Genomic DNA, 20,973 nt, shown 5'->3' on the forward strand with positions numbered 1-20,973 from the left:
TTTGTATCTGGCTGGTTTTGGTATCATTAAAAAGTTTTAATTTTAAAGAAGGCACTTCCAAATTCAAATTAGGAATTTGTGTGATTTTCATTTGTTTTTGTTGTTGTTAAAATGAGTGAATCTAAAGAAGAAATTCGATACATTTTAAAATTTTACTATAAAAAAGGTAAAAATGCAACTCAGCCGCGAAAAAAATTTGTGATGTTTATGGGCCTAATGCAGTATCTGTGAGAGTAGCGCAAATTTGGTTTAAGCGTTTTCAAGCCGGAAATTTTGATATCAAAGATGCATCTCGCTCTGGTCGCCCTGTTACGGACAAAATTGATGCCATTTTCGAAAAAGTGGAGCAAGATCGGCATATTAGTAGTTACGATGTAGCTGAAGAACTGGCAATTGACCACAAAACGGTTTTGACTCATTTGGATAAAGCTGGGTACACAAAAAAGCTCGATATATGGGTGCCTCGTGAACTCACTGAAAGAAACCTAATGAACCGTGTACTCATTTGTGATTCTTTATTACGACGTAATGAAACCGAACTATTTTTGAAGAAGCTGATAACTGGTGATGAAAAGTGGATCACATACGACAAGAACGTGCGAAAAAGATCGTGGTCAAAGGCCGGTCAAGCTTCACAGACTGTGGCAAAACCCGGATTAACTCGCAACAAGGTAATGCTGTGTGTATGGTGGGATTGGAAGGGCATCATTCATTATGAGCTGTTACCGCCCGGCAGGACCATCGATTCAGAACTGTATTGCGAACAATTGATGAGATTGAAGCAAGAAATTGAGAGAAAGCGGCCAGAATTGATCAACAGAAGGGGTGTGGTTTTTCGCCATGACAACGCTAGACCTCACACATCTTTAGCCACTCAACAAAAATTACGAGAGTTTGGCTGGGAGGTATTAATGCATCCGCCGTATAGTCCTGACCTTGCACCTTCAGATTTTCATCTGTTTCGGTCTCTGCAGAATTCCTTAGGCAGTGTCAGGTTAACATTACGAGAGGACTGCCAAAACCACTTGTCGCAGTTTTTCGATCAGAAGCCCCAAAATTTTTACAGCAATGGGATCATGTCACTACCAACAAGATGGCAAAAAGTTATGGAACAAAATGGCACCTACATACTTTAGTCAAATGTAAATAAACTATAAAAAAAACTTTTTGAATTTTCATATAAAATACGAAGAAACTTTTTCCCCAACCTATTATATAACTTTAATTATTAAAATTATTAAGTTTATTAAATTCAATTATGTATAAACAAAGTTTTTAACTTTTTAAATAATCATTAAACTTCATCGTTTAAAATATTTTTTATTAATATTTCAGACAGCAGAACAATGGCGAATAGTATTCTTCATATCCAGCGCAATCTACCTGCTGGGTGCAATTATATATGGCGTGTTCTGTTCCGCTAACAAACAGCCATGGGTCGTGGAAGTTGACAGCGACGCTAGTTTCGACACAGATGGCGCCTCCGTCACCACAGCCCGGGGCTACGATAATAAGGCCATGGACAGAAGTTCCGAAATGTAGATTATAAATATATAAATTATGTGATGAAATTTTAACGGAATTATTTGTAGATCTTTTTCATAGTATAATTTGTATTAAGTATTATTAAGTGTTTTTCTGCTCAAATGCAAAGAATATGGAAATATTACACAAGCACATTATAAAAGATTGATAGAAGCGTCCTAGAAAGAATTTTGCGTTTTTTTTCTGACTCATATATGTATGACAAGTATATTATATGGACTATGTACAGTCGGGGTAAGAAAAGGTTCGTCACCTTAAGATCTATTTTCGTGTGCTCAGTATGATAGATCTGCTTTACCGATCGAGAATGACATATTGCGTCGCAGTGATTCGATATTAAGATTCAAAAGGTACTAAGAGTTTAGACTTGATAAAGGAATGAATATGAAAACTGACGAAGGTTTTCTTACTCTGACTGTACATCAACAGCTCGGAATAAAATATAAGTTGAATTATTTAAATGCAAGAATAAATGTATTCCTAGCTTCATCAGTGACACAAACTTGTTATAATCTCATAAATTATAATATAACTGTAACTATAAATAAATGTTAATATTGATAGTAACAGTTTTAAAATAAGACATTTTTGTATTAGTTAACTTTTATTATTATGACACATGATGGAAAAAAATTGATGACGGAATCCCTAGACATGCGTGTGCGCAAATGCGATAGCAATATTATCGCATTGCCTTTCCATAATCGCTGACTAATTTATAAGCACGAGACAACAGTAATTAGTAAAATTATATAATTTGAATTTAAATTAGATTTTTGTGATATTTTTTTTTTGCCGTCCTTTATTGTTTATGACATATTTGTTGTATTAATATCAAATATAATTTATCTTTCTATGTGTATAAGGAGAGTTATAGATAATATTTATTATTGCTAACTATTATTTTGTTGTGAAATGAAATTTAAAATATTAAGACGTAATTATTGTAAATTTATTATGTATGATATAAGCTCCATTCTTGAATCTTGTATACCCAAAGTACATTCCAACCACAAGCATAAAAGCCAAATAAACAATATTTAACAACAGATTGACACAATCTTATTGGTCGAGAGGTCTATGACATTCATTTTGTGTATTTGAGAAATTTTTCAATTGTTATTAGCGCACAATGTAGCAGTGTTATTAGCTAATCGCATGAAATAAGTAAATTAATGGTTTGTTTAACTTTATTCCGTCTTTGATTGCAATAGACTATATCTCAGGAGTGAAGATTATTAAACTTTAAATTAACATAGGTATATCATAATGAATATCACATATTATTTTAAATATTAAACAATGTCATGTCATATTCAACGCGATACTAAAACCACTAAAAATACCCTAGTGTACGAATAAGAAACGTCAGCCAATTTCAAATAATATATGAAAATTTTATTACTATTATCATAAATTAAGCGCAAGTAAAACTGAGGCATGTCTATTTATAAAGTTTCTTGTTATAAACAACGGCATTTGTACTTACAACACTGAAATCGTCCAAGCTCAATGGGTTATTATTTATTAGTGAAAATTTGCTAATTACATAGAAATGGATTACATATACAGTTAAAACAATTATTTATAAGCTGTAATTTTATGTATAATTCGTTATGCGATTGATAAATAAAAACATTATTTCTTGTCTATATAAACGCTTATTGTATTTAGTGAGTATTTATATGTGTTGTAATTTTTATCAACTGTGATTATTAAATAAATATATTTGAGCTCATACATATTATTAATATTATTGATAACTAGCTGTTCCCGCGACCTTGTACGCGTTTGGATTTAACAAATAAAATATTGTAGTCTAAGTTACTCCCTATTATATCAGTTATCTGCCAGTGAAAGTCTTATCAAAATCAGTCTAGCCGTTCCAGAGATTAGCCGAAACAAACAGACAGACAAAATTTGTAAAAAAAATGTATTTTGGTATATGTACCGTGTATAGATACATATGCATTAAGTAAAAAAGGGGCTATTTTAATATTACAAACAGACACTCCAATTTTATTGTATATATAGATTATAAGAAATCATGTATATCTTTTTTTTATTTTTAGAACGAATTCCTTTAACAGCTTACATTAAAGAAATCTGGTAAAAATCTTCATGTAGGCAAGAAGCGAAATAAATGTGACCTCTCGCTGTGACCTGTATAAGGACTGTTCTCAAAGTCCTAGAATCTTAAAGTCCGGGAGCAAACCAATAAAAATATTTTGATTTTTTTCAGTTTATGTATTCTAAACTGCTGACCAGAATTTGCCAGTATTTTTTTCCTGTCCTTTTGCTTCAAATCAGTACTAATATTATAAGGAGCTAATCGTTTGTTTTAATCTCCGGAACTGATGATGCAATTTTTAAAAAATCTTATAGGGTATCAATTATAAACTGTACTCGTGCCTAGGTGGGTCGGGCGGGTCGTTAGTTTCATGTGAAGTCAGCGCCTGGAACACACCAGTCATGAGGAATGGCTGTCCCATAGCATAAGTGTGTGGGACCAGGTAATTGAGTATACCTATAATCACGTACACACTAGTATAATATATTCTGCTCGGTTGACTAATCTCTCGTAATGTGTACTCTTGAACAATCAAATGAGTTTCAATTGTTATTGTTTCAAGGACCTAAACTACAATAAGTATTATTGATAAAGATTAATGAAAATCTGCTTATTTAATTCTTAAATTCATATTTTGTTAATGGTTTAAAAAGAAGTACGAAAATATAAGAAATAATTCAAATTTATTAAAAGTTATCGATTATGGATAAATAGTTCAAACAGTACCCAGCGCCATCTATATTTTGCAGAGGATATTTTTATTGGAACTTTGTCAAAACAACTTTATTTAAATTTTATTTAAAAATATATTTTAAAATATTATTTCATTGAATGATTAATTAAAATTCATAATTACAATAATAAATTACGTATAGAATGAATACGTAAAATTTAAAACATTAAAGATGTTATGGGGTTGATAAATGATTACTGATGATATAAATGTGAATTTCAATTATTCACTTGTTTTAGTACAAAATCATCTCTTTAACAAAATTATTAAAAGTAAATAATGAAAGTAGTTGTTTGTTTTACTCATTAAAAGTTGTTTCTTAAAGGAAACTGATAAAATAATATATATGAAAAGAAATAAATTTCTTTTCAATTATTATACGTTATTATTATACATTATTTATACGATTATAGTTTTATATAATGAGTAAATAATTAAAAAAATACGTTTGATTACACAATGAATACAATTAATTTCCCACTTAACTATTTTCATAAAAAATGATTTGACTAATCCTTATAGGACCGAAGGCGACCTTTACTCAAAGTACTATCTATTTTAATATTGTTTTTTAAATAACTAAATTAATTAATCTTAAAAAACACTAAAGAATATATTATTGAAAAATAAGAGTAATGTTTTTAAAGCATATTTATATAAATTAATATTACTCCTTTAATAACTTTTAAATATTCTGACGTCACAACCGCCGGTACATTTGTCGGCAAGTATAAAGAGGTAGGCCGCTTTGAATCGCCGCTCTAGTTCTGTTGTTTGATTATAAGCGAACGTTCGTTGAGACATTTGTGATCGAGTTGATTTGAATTAAATCATGGTCGAACAGAGTAACCAGATGACGTACAAGCTTCTGGAGCTGATGCAGAATACGGGCTATTCCATTGTCCAGCAGAACGGACAACGGAAATTCGGTCCACCGCCAGATTGGGTTGGCCCGCCTCCACAAAAGGGATGCGAAGTTTTCATCGGAAAGCTACCTAGAGAAATTTTTGAAGACGAGCTCGTCCCTCTTTTCTCCCGTGTCGGTAAAGTATACGAAATGCGCCTAATGATGGACTTCTCGGGATCCAATCGTGGATATGCCTTCGTCACCTATGCCACACGCTCTGAGGCAGCTGCTGCGGTCAGGCAACTTAATGGTTACGAGATCAGACCTCGAAGGCAAATTGGCGTCGTAAAATCTGTGGACAATTGCCGCCTTTTCGTTGGAAACATACCCAAGACGAAGACTAAGGAGGAAGTGATGGAAGAACTATCGAAGAGAGTCACTGGAATCGTAGACGTGATCTTATATAAGAATTGTTTCGATCGTAAACTAAATCGAGGGTTTGCGTTTGTGGAGTTCACATCACATAGGGCTGCGGCGATGGCCAGGCGCGCATTGGTACCAGGCTGCGTCAAGCTATGGGACCAGGAAGTTATGGTAGATTGGGCTGAACCCGAACCAGATATTGACGATGATCAGATGAAAAGGGTGAGTGACCATTTCTATTATAGCTTGCGAACTGTTAAAATTTTACAATGTTTCATGTTTATGGCTGGTTTGTTTATTTAATTCAACATGCGACTGTTATCATTATCGTAATTGAATACGTAAATATTTATGATTCGTGGTTGTATTGTTCATTTATTGTTTAGATGGTATTGTAAATAAAGGTGCTTTCTGTATTGCAGGTGAAAGTGCTTTATGTACGTAATTTTGAAATACGGACTACACCAGATACAATACAAAAAGTATTTGAAAACGCAATAAATAATAAAGTTGAACGTGTTAAAAAAATATATGACTATGCTTTTATACATTTTTATGAAAGAGAACATGCTGAGCTTGCTATGTCTAAGTTACAAAATGCTGACATTGATGGTAGTAATATCGAGATACGCTGGGCGAAACCTGTTGACCGTGATCTGTATCGGATACAAAAGTTAAATAGAGGCAATGCGAAGTTTAATAACAGCTTGGATTTGACCCAAACACTGTTGCTTTATAAACAGCACCTCGAGAAGAAAGAGTATGCCAACAGTCCTAAAGATGAAGGCATTGGATCTGCATGTGCTGGGGAAAGTCCATGCTACTCACCGTCTGATTTAAAATCTCCTGCTTACTCTTATTCTGCACCGCAAGTAAACTACACTTTGGCTCCAGCTAAGCTTGAATCAATGTGTAAGAGGTAAGCACTCTTCATAATTAAATACATATGTATAAGTTTTTGCTACAAATTAATCGTAAAAAATATTTAATTTCAGATATATGTGGCCACAACCAACATATCATTACTTGAAGTATGAAGATCCAACTGGAGCAGAATTATGGGTGTGCAACGTAGAGCTGCCGCAAGTTGGACTTCCCTTGCTGACTGTACCACGTCGTATTGGCCCTCTTTCTACAAGGGCTTGCTTCTCAGACCAACAAGCTCATGTAGAAGCAGCTGAAATTGCCCTGCACACACTTAAGGTATTACCAAATTTGAATGTGATTATTTATTTACTAATTTTATGAGTAATATTGTTAATATAATTTCGATTACATAATGTGCATTTCATGTTACAGATGCTAAGAGTAGACCTGATTCAACAATCTACCCCTGCTCAACCCATCTACTCCTCCATGCCACCGATGCAGAGCTGCGTGAGATTGCCTTATGACTATCCAACCATATATCCTCAAACACAGCCAGTAGTGCCAATGCCCACAGTCTGGCGTACAGTTTAAACGTACTAACAATTTTCTGTTACATTATATAAAGAAGAAAATCTGTTCTTTATTGTTGAGCCAAAAAGATATGATTTTTTTATAAATATGTTAAGACTTAAGAACTATATTTCTGTTGTGTTAGTTTTAGGCCGGTAATGACAACATTTTGAAACAATATTTCTATTGCGATAGTGTTGTCATTATTGCCATAGTTTATTATCTAGTTATTCAATTGTTTTCTTAAAATTGTTTTATTTTAAATTTGCATTTGTGACTCTTGTTTACTACTCGGACTTTATCCTTAATATTGACTATATAGCATATAGAGTATTTTGACTAGATAGAGTAAGACAATCATTATTTTGTTTGTAATAGGCATAACTATCTAGGCTAGTGACTCATATTTTCTTTTGATATTCCTTTTTCAAAATATGATTATTTAGTTGTAATATTTGGTGGCATAGTTTACAAAGATGTAAAGCCACATTACAGTGCTTCCTTGTGCTTATATTTCAGTATATTCAGAGAGAATGCACTGTATATTACAGTACAATTTTGTTAAAAAATAAATAATAAATAAACATAATTATTAGAATGCATTCTTTTTTTGAATACCTTTATTTTGATTCTTAATTTAAAAATACATGTTTATGTTCATAAAACGTCAATTGAAATCAGGCGAATTGGCCAATTCGGGACATAGATTAATTGCCATACATGGTTTTTCGAATTCCTTTCGTAAATAACCAGATTTACAAACACATCCTGGTATACATGCTGCGTTGCTGTCACATTTAAACCTGGCTACTAGTGACAAGCAAGTGTCTGGTGGACAGGTCCTTTTACACTCTTGATATTCTTCATTAGCCCCGCACAATGTGTCTTTGAAAGTAAAAATATTCAAAAAAATTAATCAACACCATCCATTTCCAAATCGTCTTATTTACTTTCGATATTTTTTTTTTAGACCATTGATCATTCGATAATTTAGGAATAGTATTAGCAGGCCGCAGTTGATTTACCAGCATAAGACAACATTTAATAAAACCTAGGATAACTCGTCGCAATCTACCCACATTCGTCGCATTTTAAATTTGGTAAGGCAAGACCGCGCATGCCAAATGCAAGAATGTGCTTACTATTGCAGCTAGTTAGCTAGCTGGCTGGTTTTATATATTGTACTTAGTTTATTTAAATTCGTAAGAAATTTCTCGCTGCGTTTGAATTTTATGTGAATCGTATGAAGTGGTACATAGCGCAACACATTTGCTAAAGTTTCATAATGAGATGATTGATTAGTTCAAAGCTGTTTGTATTTGTTAAACACTCCTTTAACAAGAATACTGTTAATTACCTAAATGTGTTTTTAGTTCTATAAACTATAAAGGGGAGCCAGTTCAGCCAGTTGTACCTTGGGCAAGTGAATTTTGCGAAAAGTCCCGTTCATTACAATAATATTGTCTATGGCTTTCGAAGTATTCTTCCTTAACTTTATGTTGAAATTATTGTGATTCGACGACGCCAATTATTAGGTGACTAAAAGTATTTTTAGTTTATTGCTATTTATTTAGCGTGATTATTAATTATTAGATAAAAAAGCTTTTGATTCATTAAGGTATGTGTTACCAAAGGGGATATGAATAAAAATATATTTTTTTATTAAATAAGTATATTTAAATTTTTACTCACGACACTGATTGAAAGGAACGCAAACGTTATTGTGATTTCTTGCATATCCTTCTTTGCAATAGCACTTTTCGTTACATTTTATGTTCCTAATGGGACAATGTGTTTGGTTTTGCATATGTAAATCTGCACACACATTATCACAGGCACCGCCACAGCTATAATATTCATTGGTGTCAGGACATTTATCTAGAAGTAAACATCGTATTAGGAATGCGTTGATATTAAACTTAAATTGTATAACTATTTACTATGCTTCTAATGGAACAAATTATTAACGATTGAATGATGATTTAAAAACATCGGCATATATTCTTCTAAAATATTTTTCTATTGGCATTCAATTCTGATTTTGTAATTATAACAGCTCTCTTAGTATCTAGAAGCCATTCTTGAAAAGAAGACTCGATAAGATAATATTTTTTAATTTATTTTATCCTCAGAAAATCAGATAGGTTTGTTAGTATTACTAATATTAAAATAATATAAAATTAAACTCACCACACAATTCACTTGCTATGCATTGTCCTATAAAATTTCTATAAAAACCTTTTTTACAGACGCATTTCATTTGACATCTTTTGTTAGTTTGTAAACAGTTAAATTGTATATCTTTCGTTTTGCACGTTTTCTCAGGAGGACAATCTCCAACACATTCCTTTATTTCATTAGGGCCGGAACATTGTAAATCTAAAACATTTCAGTTTGAAATAGCAACATTCTGACCAAATCAAGTTGTATGAATATTCTGCTGATTATCAACAATTGTCATTTTCATATGTCACAGCCAAAATATGTAAATACTAAGATTGCAGAATTACAAACTATTGAGTTCAATAAACTATACAACAAATATATAAATGTATATAGAACATTTCAAAATAATAGTTTGCTCTATTTAACGAATTATAAAGTTTTTGATATTAATAGATAGTTCAAAAATGTGGAGAAGAAACTTTATGCATTTACTGAATTCAATAGAATCAAGAACTTGTAGACATATTTCTGCTGTAAGCACAGGATCAGGACGTTATTTCTTGCTCAATAATAAGCAAAAATTCCATCATCAATGGCTACTTAGTGCAAAAAAGCATGAAACGAAAAGTAAATACATTAATAACCTAGATATAGTTGATCAAAACACCTTTACTTATAGAACACATACCTGTGGAGAGCTAAGATCAAATAATGTCGGAGAAAAGGTTATGCTATGTGGGTGGGTGCAATTTGTGCGTTTATCTAAATTTTTGCTTATCAGAGATTCTTACGGACAAACACAATGTATAGTAAATAATTCTGATATAAATATAAGTGATATACCGTTAGAAACTATAGTCATGATAAATGGCACAGTAGCAGCAAGGCCGAAAAGTATGTACAACCCTGAAATGGAAACTGGAGAAATTGAGGTTATTATTGACAAAATAGATATCTTAAATGAAGTTGATAAGCTACCATTTAATTTAAGGAATTATCAGAAACCAAAGGAGCAATTAAGACTACAGTACCGTTATATAGATTTACGATTTCCGGAAATGCAAAGTAACTTAAGGCAACGATCTTTATTGTTGCATAATATGAGAAAATTTCTTGTTGAAAAACATAGATTTGTTGAGGTAGAAACGCCTACTTTATTTTGTCGGACACCTGGAGGAGCTAGGGAATTTATTGTGCCGACTCATTATTCCGGTTTATTCTATTCTTTGGTACAGAGTCCACAACAGTTCAAACAAATGCTCATGGTTGGTGGTATAGATAGGTATTTCCAAATTGCTAGATGTTACAGAGATGAAACTACAAGACCAGACAGACAACCGGAATTCACGCAACTTGATATTGAACTGTCATTCACTAATTTAGATTACATCATTAATATGATTGAGCAATTACTACAAGAAACATTTTTGGAAGATCTACCAAAATCACCATTTAAAAGAATGACGTACAAAGAGGCATTAGAAAACTATGGATCAGATAAGCCAAATTTAACATATGAATGGAAGTTAAATAATATTAGTAATCTTTTCAAACAAGATTCTGCGGATTTCAATTTTGGAGCATTTTCTTTAGCATATTCCAGGTCATTAGGTAAGCTTACCACTAAATATAAGGAAACAATAAATTCCTTAAGAAAAAAGTATAATGTAAAAATAATACTCAATGAAAATATATCTAGAGATATAGGTCAAGATATAAATAATCAACTAAAAGGTATTACTGGTGAAGAAAATGACAATATTATAGCCTTAGGTGATAAGGAGAATGTGTGCTTATGTTTAGGTGATATTCGTGAATTGCTTGCCCCTTTATTAAAATCAAAAAATCTTTTATCATGGAAAGATACCATAGAACCGTTGTGGGTGGTAGATTTTCCCCTATTTGTTAAGGGAGAAGATGGTTTGCAAACATGCCATCATCCATTCACAGCTCCACATCCCGAAGATTTGCATTTATTGGATAGTGATCCTCTGAAGGTAAGGTCACTGGCCTATGATATAGTTTTAAATGGCAATGAAGTAGGTGGAGGCTCTGTGAGAATTCATAATGCAGAATTACAGAAAAAAATACTTGATATTTTGAATATAGATTCAAGTTATTTGTTACACTTTATTAATGCTTTAAAAAGTGGATGCCCTCCGCACGGGGGAATAGCTTTAGGCATAGATAGACTCATGGCTATTGCCTGTAGAGCTGAGTCTATTCGAGATGTAATAGCATTTCCGAAAACACATGAAGGTAAGGATCCGTTGTCAGGTGCACCAAATGAAGTAAACGATGAAGACAAAAAGTATTATCATATAAGAAGTATTGAATCAAAATAGTCATATTTTCATTTGTAAATTGTTTAAATATTTTTATATAGACAAACTTAATATATAATGTCTAAATAAAACCTAAGTAATTTTTATTTATTTAGTTTTAATTATTAATATTCAGTTGAACACTTTTTTAATATTAATTACTGTCAAGATCTATCATATTCTATGACCTACAAGTTTATATTCTTAGGTAAAAAATTAACTTCATATTACCCATATTGATATGCTAATGTCTAAAATTTATTTATATAATTTTGAGCAGTATAATAATGCTAAAACACTACTTTTTAATATTAACATATATTATTATAAATGAATTATTTGTTTATTGACCTCTACAGTTTAAATGCAAATTATGCTATATATATATATATATATATATATATATATATATATATATATAACTTTAGCACAAACTTCATAACATAAAGTAAGTATTAATTAAACTGGTACCTTTTAATTTTTTTAAAAAGCTTGAGTAGTTTTTTTTTTCGTTGCCATGCTTGTAAATAATAAATCGATAATTTAAAAAAAAAACTAATGTCAAAACTTACCAGATTCACACATACACAGGAAAATAAAAAACGAAAAAAACAAAATGAAGGTCTTCATGTTTACAAACTAACATTGGTTCTCCATTTCGACTTGAGATATTATTTATATTTATATCCTGTATGACTATTGCGTTTGAAGAGGGGGATTTCTCAGAGCGGGTATAATATTGCTATCAGTATGCGAATACATCGCGAATATTTTTATGTTACTAGTGGTAGCCCGCGGTTTCGTACTAGGGTGTTGATTGTCATGTGCTAGGTAAAAAAATAGTCTAGATCCTTTCTTGGAGTTCAAGTTTGCTTCATACCAAGTTTCATCAAATTGGGTTCAGCGATTTGGTCACGCAGTGTTACTTCCACATTTGTAATGTTTATATTGATTATAGGTATACTCATTTAGAAAACCTAAAAAAAATACTTTTTTAATCTGGAGAATGATGGGTCGGAATGGGTGCGTTTTAATCGACGATTGCGGGTTCCACCTCAATTAAGCAGCACTGAATTTCCATCTTCCAAAGGAGAAATGAATATGGCTGTTAGTAGGACGTTTACAGTCTGTTTGTTTACTTTACTTTATTTAGTATTCCATAAGTACTAAGACTATTTTATGAGATGTCGCCTGACCTAGACTTTAGACGATTCTATTTAATAAAAAAGGTGCAATGAATCTTGACCAAGTTTCAACTTTCACGCTTATTATTATGTAATAAACATGGTCTTAATTTCATTATTAATAATTAGAAATTATGTGGTAGGTAGTCTAAAAATATATTAAACAAAATTATATTTTCTAACTTTTCGCGTATTGGAATTTAATGTGAACCATAGCGAGTATAATCAAGTTCAATGAGCAAGTATGTGTATATAAACCGTGTAAATAACTACGTAGTAAATTTCATACAATTATGGTATACCTATAAATGAAATTGGTTTTAAGGTTTATAATCGTTTTCTATCCGCAAGAAAAAGAAACAAAACAATGATGGAGAAAATAAATGGAAACTATATAACATCTGTGCAATGTATGAGTCTAAGTAATAGGGTATTCCCCGTCTTCGTAGATAACATCTATGAGGAAATTGGTGCTGTTTATTTATAAATGCCGTAAATGATAAATTTGCACATAATTATTTTTTTTTTTTTTTTTAATGAGACATCAACTTATTTTTGGGGACACAGTACCTAAGCGAATTAATAGGTTAACTTTTAAATGGCATAAGTGTAATTACCAGGGCCGTAGGCAGAGGGGATTTTGGGGGTTCAACCGACCCCCCCCCCTGAAATTTTTAGTCAAGGAAAGTCGCGGTTATCGTATATGTCACTGTGAATCTAAACAAAATGAATTGTTTTACGCAAGGGTGTAGCCCTATACCTAAGGGTGTAGGCAAGAATAATCATACAGTTATTTATATTTTAATAATATGCTAATTTTTAATTTTATAATCATGTTATTATAGTAATTTTGGATACTAAATAGGATAAATCTTTTACAGAGTGCCATTACACTTCGAAATGTGTAAAACGGATTATAAAATTTCTGATACATTCTATTGAGTAACTTCTGGAACACTGCTTTGGTGCATCCGATACCTAATAAGGGAAACCGCCCAGACCCGTATAATTATAGGCCTATAGCCATCACATCCTTGTTTTCATTTTCGTCGGGGCGGTTCAGCCGATGATCTTCTACAAGGCGCAAGTTCGACCCCACATGGAATACTCCTCCCACCTCTGGGCGGATGCTCCCCATTAACAGCTCCTTCCATTTGACCGTATCCAACGCAGAGCGGCTCGAATTATCGACGGTCAAGCCATTTCGGACGTGCTTGATGCTTTGGCTTTACGTAGAGATGTTAGATCACTCTGCATCTTATACCGAATTTTCCACCTAATTTTCTAGCGAATTTTCCGAGGAAGTGTTCAGATTCAAAGTTTTACCCGCGCCACCTTGTTTTTTTATGGAAAAATAATCTAGTAACTGACAGAAATATCACTTCGTTTATAATTATACTAATAACATCGGGAAAACCGATGTAATGAGGACGATAGAACACAAATCATAAATGTTTCAAAAAAAGTAAGGGGCGGTAAAAATTTAATAGCCTACTAGATCAGATTTGTAAATCAGCTACCGGGTAGTAGGAGATGTTTTATACTTATTCCTAAGTTTCAGTTTCAGTACCAGTTATATTATCATTACAATCGAATTGAAACCAATTTGTGTTTCATCAAATTGCAATCGTATATTATTAGATTGCGTATTGAATTTACCGGGATAGTGAAAAATAAAACTTTTTGGAACAAAAAAATATAATTTTACATAAATATGGCAACATTGTGTGATTTCAATTAATTAAATCACAAAAAATATTGTTGCTGTGGCAATTTAGTAAAGTATTACTTTATTTCATAAATATAATTTAATCTTTCCTGCTAAATATAAATATAATAAATATAAATAGTACAGAAAATATTATAATTCGTTTTCCTTATAAAAGAACACGCACTAGAAATAATATTTTGCGCTACCATTGTGTTGTCCTCACGTCACTAAAGTTGATCGTTGCTTAATAAATACTCTGATAAAATTGCTCTCGATGGCCTCAGTTCAAACCTGTATAGATCAATAAATGTATCTGCGAATTATTCAATAGTTTCGAAGTAGTTTTTAATCATTAAGTGCTTTAGAAAGCCGATAAAGTCGTTGATATAGCGCTTGATGCTCTTGTTTTGAATTTTCTCTTCTCCCCTTTCATACTTCGATGGGCCATTAAATGCCTCCTAAAAGCGCAGGATCAACTAGTGCAGAGTTAACGACTATAGATGATTTATAAAAAATGGGAACACTGAAAACGGCGAGATGGTCCAGTGGTTAAAACGCTTGCATCTCAACCGATGATTGCAGGTTCAAACTCAGGCAAGCATCACTGAATATTCATGTGCTTAATTTGTGTTTGTAATTCATACTCGGTGAAGGAAAACATCGTGAGAATGAAAAATGCAGGTTGTATTTACCTAATTTCATAGAAATTCTGCTACATGTGTATTACACCAACCCGCATTCGAACAGCGTGGTGGAATATGTTCTAAACCTTCTGCACAAAGCGAAAGCCTTAGCCCAGCAGTGGGAAATTTACAGGCTGTTGTTGAGAACGGCCAGACTCCTCCTCCAACGCAGATCACATTATATAATATAATTACTTATGTATAAAATACATATAAAATATATTCATTGTATTAGTCTAGATCAGATAGTATTTCACCTAACAGTAATATTTAGTATTGTTGTGTTTCAGTGTAAAGGGTGAGCCAATGTAAAGGCACAAAGAATAACATCTTACTCCAAATATAGTTGGTGAAGATGTAAATGAATTGTCTAAGATACTTATTTGCTTTTAATATGAAAAAAAAACAGATGTTATTCGAGTTACAAAAATTATCAAAGTGTTTTATGAACAATTGAAATTAAATTATTGACGTAAGGTAAAAAAATGTTAATTTTAGTAACACAAATGTGTTTACAAAGTAATAATGGTAGGTTAAAGTCTATCGTGTACGGTAAATTATTTTTCTTTCATTACACTAAAACTTTATTTTCATTTAATAATAAATTGGCATAAAAAACTATGCGTCATACATTTAAGTATAATACAATAGTATCTTTCGTGCACACGATTGGATCGTAAAAGATATGCTCTACTTAAACTAGCTAGTTCTTAACTTTCGCCATATTACAGCGTGGATGTATAATCTTCCCCGAATTATTTTACAGCACTTACATCCTAATAATCTCAAAAGCATAGTGACGTAGCGTTTATATATGCATTTAATAGCAAATACTGCTTTTTAAAAATTAAGTTTGGAACCTAGAACCTTATAACTATAAGGCCAATCACACTCATGTGGGTTGGTTATTATTCGTAGGCTTTGCGTCAGCCACCTTCAAGCAATAAATGTTGTGTTTTTTGTCTATTGGGCATATAAACTCTACACATTATGAGCAATCATTAGATAATAATTTAATAAATACATTTTATTTCTCCTTACAAAATAAACATCATTTTGCACTATGTGGTAGTGTCGTATAGTGAAAAATGAGTATTGTTTAAAACTAAAATGAACTATACAGTTTGCAATCGAGTGTATGTCAGAGCAAGTCTTCAGCTCGTGTGATGCAGCTGGAACAAAATGAAACTACGACGGATTCAAGTAATGAAAAGGAATAACAAAATAATGATACCTAATCATGAGTGATATTTTTCTTCTTGAACCTACACTGTTCAATTTTGAATTATTTAATTATTTCGAATATTTTTTCTGTAATACTGACTAAAATGTTGAAATGAAGTCGTAAATGTTAATGACAATCTTTTATTGTCAAAAAAAAAAACTTAGTTTCAGTTTCTCTCTTCGAAAGACAAAATTTAAGATTAACTTCAGAACTTTTTATGAGAAAAATGTACGAGCACATAAAAATGTTTTGTTGTGTTTAGAAATTGGTAAGAAGTAATCTTTAAAATACCATACATATGAAATAAAATATCAAGTTTCAGAAAAAAAAAACTTTATTGAAGCTTAGACTTTTATTGAGCTGCTTGATTTTGAGCTGAAAATGAAATTAAAAACAATTATTATAAGTGCCTCTATTCCTTTACTGGAAGGGAAAGGGAAAATCCGACAAAACGGAAACAGTTTCATTACAGGATCACTGGCTTAAGTGCTTTCCAGAGCACAGGTTTGTGAACACCAAACAACAGTACTTAGTATGTATGTGTGTTCCGGTTTGAAGGGTGAGTGAGCCAGTGTAACAACAGGCACAAGGGACATAACATCTTAGTTTCCAAGGCTAGTGGCGCATTTGCGATGAGAAGATGGTTAATGTTTCTTACAGTGCCATTGTCTATGGGCGGTGGTGACCTCTTACCATCAGGTGGCCCATATGCTCATCCGCAAAGCAATAGCATAAAAAAGAACACTGTCTGGTATCATCCGGACTGCTGCTGAAGTTTTGAGGTTTTATCATCAGAAATACCTTATAACATTTTTAATGGTGATCTACCCTTATGAATATAAGGTTCAAATTAGGCTCTAAACGAACAAGACAGTCGAGCTGGAAGGCAATTGAATTATAAAATACTTACAGCATTCTTCGTAGGTTACGCATTTATTTTCGTCATTTCTCCAATAAAAGTCGATACAGCGACATTTCGGATTACATATTACTGTTATTCCTATTCTACCTATCTGCCTGCAGCGTTTTCCACTTGGAACGGCATTCGCACATGATTCGGAACATGTGGGGCAGGTATCGTAGATTTCATTTTCACCACATGGAATTTGAGCTGTCAAATACAATAGAAATAAATTTAAGTGACTTAAAATGTTAGAGTTACTTTATCTAGAAGATTTTCACACCATTTTTGTTATGATTTGAAGGACGTTTCGAAATAGTAAAACAAAAAGACGCAATATATATGGACGTACTAAATAATTTGTCATTGTGCCTATTTTAAATAATAAAATCATTTTGGGGATAAGGCGGCCTATTTATACAGTACCTTAAATGCACATTGTACAGTACATATACATACTATACATACACATATGGAGCAGCGTGGTGTAATATGTTTCAAACCTTTTCCTCAAAGGGCCTCCTCAGCCTTAGCACAGCAGTGCATATTTACAGACTTTTGTTGTTGTTGTACTTACGACATTCTCTAGTAGATATACAAGTCCCATTTGCAGCTCTCCGACTGAAAAGATTGCATTTACAGGGCGCACATGGATCGCGATTATCTGTGCACTGATCTTCAGCACCAGGGCAGTAGTCGGACTCACAATCTGGGCTTTGTTTCAGGACTTCATTAGTACCACACTCGTCATCAGCTAAAATATTTTTTATTACTTGTCAACATATAATTATTATATCTATATATAATATGTTATCCAGTGGTAGAAATACCTCACTCTTAACGAGCGATTTTTTGTCTAACTTAATCACAATCAAAATATACTTTATTCAATAGTCTTTTGAATCGATATTTTACAGAAGTTAAGAGATTAATGTTAATCTAATAAAAATACTATATTTATCAATATTTTTTATAAAATATTTTATCTTAAATATTCTATTCAAATACCCAAATTATTAAGTCATTTTAAGATCAAACGATTGTTTTAAACGCTTGTGTGAACCAGATTTTATTCAGATACGTGTGTAATTTACACGGTAGGTGGCACTACGATCAGGAAGTATTAATTTTATGAAATAAAAATATATGTATCTTATGAATTCCAAATATTTATCAAACCCGTAGTCCAATAAAAAAATCAAATCAAATCAAAATAAACTTTATTCAAGTAGGCTTTTACAAGCACTTTTGAATCGTCATTTTACAATTAAGTGAAGCTACAACCGGTTCCGAAAGTAGATTCTACCGAGAAGAACCGGCAACTTAGTAGTTACTCTTTTTCAACATTTAAAAAATACAAAGTCATGTTAGTTAAATACAATTATTTAAATTAATATATCATGCTTGGAAGTCGCCAGGCATTACTCCACGCTTATTTATCATCTATAAAATCTTGTATCGAATAATATGATTTTTCTTTTTCTACCTTTATATTCTATAAATAAATTAAAAATAAAAATCGTACATTTAACTTTAATAATTAATTTGTATTACCTGTTGCGGAATATATAAGTAAAACAAACACCAAATTAATGATAAAACACGACATATTGTCTCAAAATGTCGACTTATAGTGATAATTGTGACTCCAGTTAAAATTCTTATCGTTTTTGTACAGGTGGTACTATTGTCTCCGTACCATACATACTATTTGCTTCTGTATTTACAGTCTAACTAGAGAAACTACCAGACTTTGCACGGATGCAATATATTAATGAAATAAATAACAATTGCTAAAAAACCAGTTCGTATATATATTTTATTAAGTTTATTTATTCGTGTATATAATAAAGTAGTAATTAGTCGTCATTTAATCGTAAAACAGATAAAAAAAATTGTCACAAATTATAAATTCTTAATTCTTAGTTAAAGAGCTGAGATGGCCCAGTGGTTAGAACACGTGCGTCTTAACCGATGATTGCGGGTTCAAATCTAGGGCAGCACTACTATATATATGTGTTTAATTTGGGTTTTTAATTCATCTCGTGCTCAGCGGTGTAGGAAAACATCGCTAGGAAACCTGCATGTGTCTAATTTGAACGAATTCCACCAACATGGGAAATTTACAGGCAGTTACTTTGTTTTTTAAACGGCTTAGTTTAAAATTTTATTCTTATTGCCAGTTATGCGGCTATCAGTTTCAATTTGAAATCGGCGATACATTATTTATATTCATTCGGATTATTATAGTTATAAGCTTCTTTTGTTATTTTAATGAAGGAAAAACTGGATAACAAAAAAAAAATATTTGCTCTGTAAACAAAGGTGTTTATTAAAAAGGTTGAATTAAAAAAAATGTCTATAGAATCAATAGCTAAATTTCTTACCTTTTACCAAAAATAACAATTAAAGATTATTTATTATTCGACATGTCAAGTAATTATTAAAGTTATTAATTTAAATTTATTGTTCACGATACTCGTGAACAATACATTCGTGGACAATGTCAAAATAAAAAAAACATGGTAAAAATCCCGAAATCAATAACTTTAATAATAAAAATAACCATGTTAATTTAAAATCTTATATGTCAAGTAATTCGCAAATATCAAATATTTTAACTTCATTTCTAAGAGTCTGTTAATTTCCAACTTCTACTAGGCATCTCCCTTTTTGAGAAGGAATTTAGGAGCATTTTCCACAATACTGTTCTAATGCTGGTTGTTGCATTAAGATATAATGACTATATCTTAATGCAATATAAATGAATGATGATATCTGACGACCTCCGTGGTCGAGTGGTGTGTACACCGGATTTCATGGGTACGCCACTCTGAGGTCCCGGGTTCGATTCCCGGTCGAGTCGATGTAGATTACCATTAGTTTTCTATGTTGTCTTGGGTCTGGGTGTTTGTGGTACCGTCGTTACTTCTGATTTCCATAACACAAGTGCTTCAGCTACTTACATTGGGATCAGAGTAATGTATGTGATGTTGTCTCATATATTTATTTATTATTTATAATATAGGTCCTCAATCTCTCAATAGGTTGAGGCGGACGTGCTGTGAAAGCGATCCCAAAGCCTATCCGTGCTGATGGCGGCCATCGCAGGGTTTTTAGTGAGTACAATCTCACATAACCCGAATTCCCCCCCAGGAGTCGGGTGTCTATGATAGAAGATTTTCACTGCGTTAAAAAAAAAAAAACAAAAAAGAAAGGTCCTTTTTTAACTAACAAACTTTCTCAATTATCAGTGAAACAAACTTCAGAAATCATATACCTACAAAAAATACAATTATATACTTAGATTTATTAAATACCAAAGATGATTAATATATTTGTTTGAAAATGGATTAACAATTAATTAAAATCAAATATACTTAGTATTTATTTACCTGTTATAGATAAAAATAATCGATGTGAGTTTATCTTAGTGCATAGACACGTGCCCTTGTAGATCTTAAGACTTTTTTTTAAGACCTGCAATGTTATGATATTTCTCTTAATGTTTTTTTATGGTATAGGTTGGCGGACGAGCATATGGGCCACCTGATGGTCACCATTACCCATTGACAATGACGCTGTAAGAAATATTAGCTATTCTTTAAATCGTCAATGCGCCACTAACCTTGGGAACTAAGATATTATGTCCCTTGTGCCCGTAGTTACACTGGCTCACGCACCCTTCAAACCGGAACAACAATATTAAGGACTGTTGTT

The 20,973-nt window shown here is 32.1% G+C and overlaps 5 protein-coding genes across 6 annotated transcripts in view; 3 read left to right on the forward strand and 2 right to left on the reverse strand.

Annotated features, from left to right (window-relative positions):
* Window positions 1-1,658, forward strand: part of LOC124530607 (vesicular glutamate transporter 1) — a 52,825-nt gene extending 51,167 nt beyond the window's left edge. For both annotated transcript variants that reach the window (XM_047104838.1, XM_047104837.1), the window contains exon 11: window positions 1,336-1,658. In XM_047104838.1, coding sequence (XP_046960794.1) covers window positions 1,336-1,542 — 207 coding nt within the window. In that variant the 3' untranslated portion in view covers window positions 1,543-1,658. The remainder of the gene's footprint in view (window positions 1-1,335) is intronic.
* A 3,163-nt stretch (window positions 1,659-4,821) lies between these two features.
* On the forward strand, window positions 4,822-7,614 carry LOC124530217 (probable RNA-binding protein 46). The gene is made up of 4 exons (XM_047104263.1): window positions 4,822-5,841; window positions 6,042-6,538; window positions 6,615-6,822; window positions 6,919-7,614. The coding sequence occupies exons 1-4, from the start codon at window positions 5,182-5,184 to the stop codon at window positions 7,078-7,080; spliced, it is 1,527 nt and encodes a 508-aa protein (XP_046960219.1). The 5' UTR covers window positions 4,822-5,181; the 3' UTR covers window positions 7,081-7,614.
* Window positions 7,615-7,648: 34 nt separating this feature from the next.
* On the reverse strand, window positions 7,649-12,275 carry LOC124530218 (inducible metalloproteinase inhibitor protein-like). Its single transcript, XM_047104265.1, has 4 exons — window positions 12,122-12,275; window positions 9,250-9,438; window positions 8,752-8,937; window positions 7,649-7,944 (listed from the first exon to the last, which is right to left on the reverse strand). The coding sequence occupies exons 1-4, from the start codon at window positions 12,177-12,179 to the stop codon at window positions 7,727-7,729; spliced, it is 651 nt and encodes a 216-aa protein (XP_046960221.1). The 5' UTR covers window positions 12,180-12,275; the 3' UTR covers window positions 7,649-7,726.
* On the forward strand, window positions 9,445-11,641 carry LOC124530216 (aspartate--tRNA ligase, mitochondrial). Its single transcript, XM_047104262.1, has one exon. The coding sequence runs from the start codon at window positions 9,690-9,692 to the stop codon at window positions 11,568-11,570; it is 1,881 nt and encodes a 626-aa protein (XP_046960218.1). The 5' UTR covers window positions 9,445-9,689; the 3' UTR covers window positions 11,571-11,641.
* Window positions 12,276-16,668: 4,393 nt separating the features above from the next.
* Window positions 16,669-18,914, reverse strand: LOC124530220. Its single transcript, XM_047104267.1, has 4 exons — window positions 18,808-18,914; window positions 17,831-18,007; window positions 17,263-17,463; window positions 16,669-16,727 (listed from the first exon to the last, which is right to left on the reverse strand). The coding sequence occupies exons 1-4, from the start codon at window positions 18,860-18,862 to the stop codon at window positions 16,705-16,707; spliced, it is 456 nt and encodes a 151-aa protein (XP_046960223.1). The 5' UTR covers window positions 18,863-18,914; the 3' UTR covers window positions 16,669-16,704.
* Between the last annotated feature and the right edge of the window lie 2,059 nt (window positions 18,915-20,973).

This window comes from Vanessa cardui, chromosome 6 (genome assembly GCF_905220365.1).
Source record: "Vanessa cardui chromosome 6, ilVanCard2.1, whole genome shotgun sequence".
Lineage (NCBI taxonomy): Eukaryota > Metazoa > Arthropoda > Insecta > Lepidoptera > Nymphalidae > Vanessa > Vanessa cardui.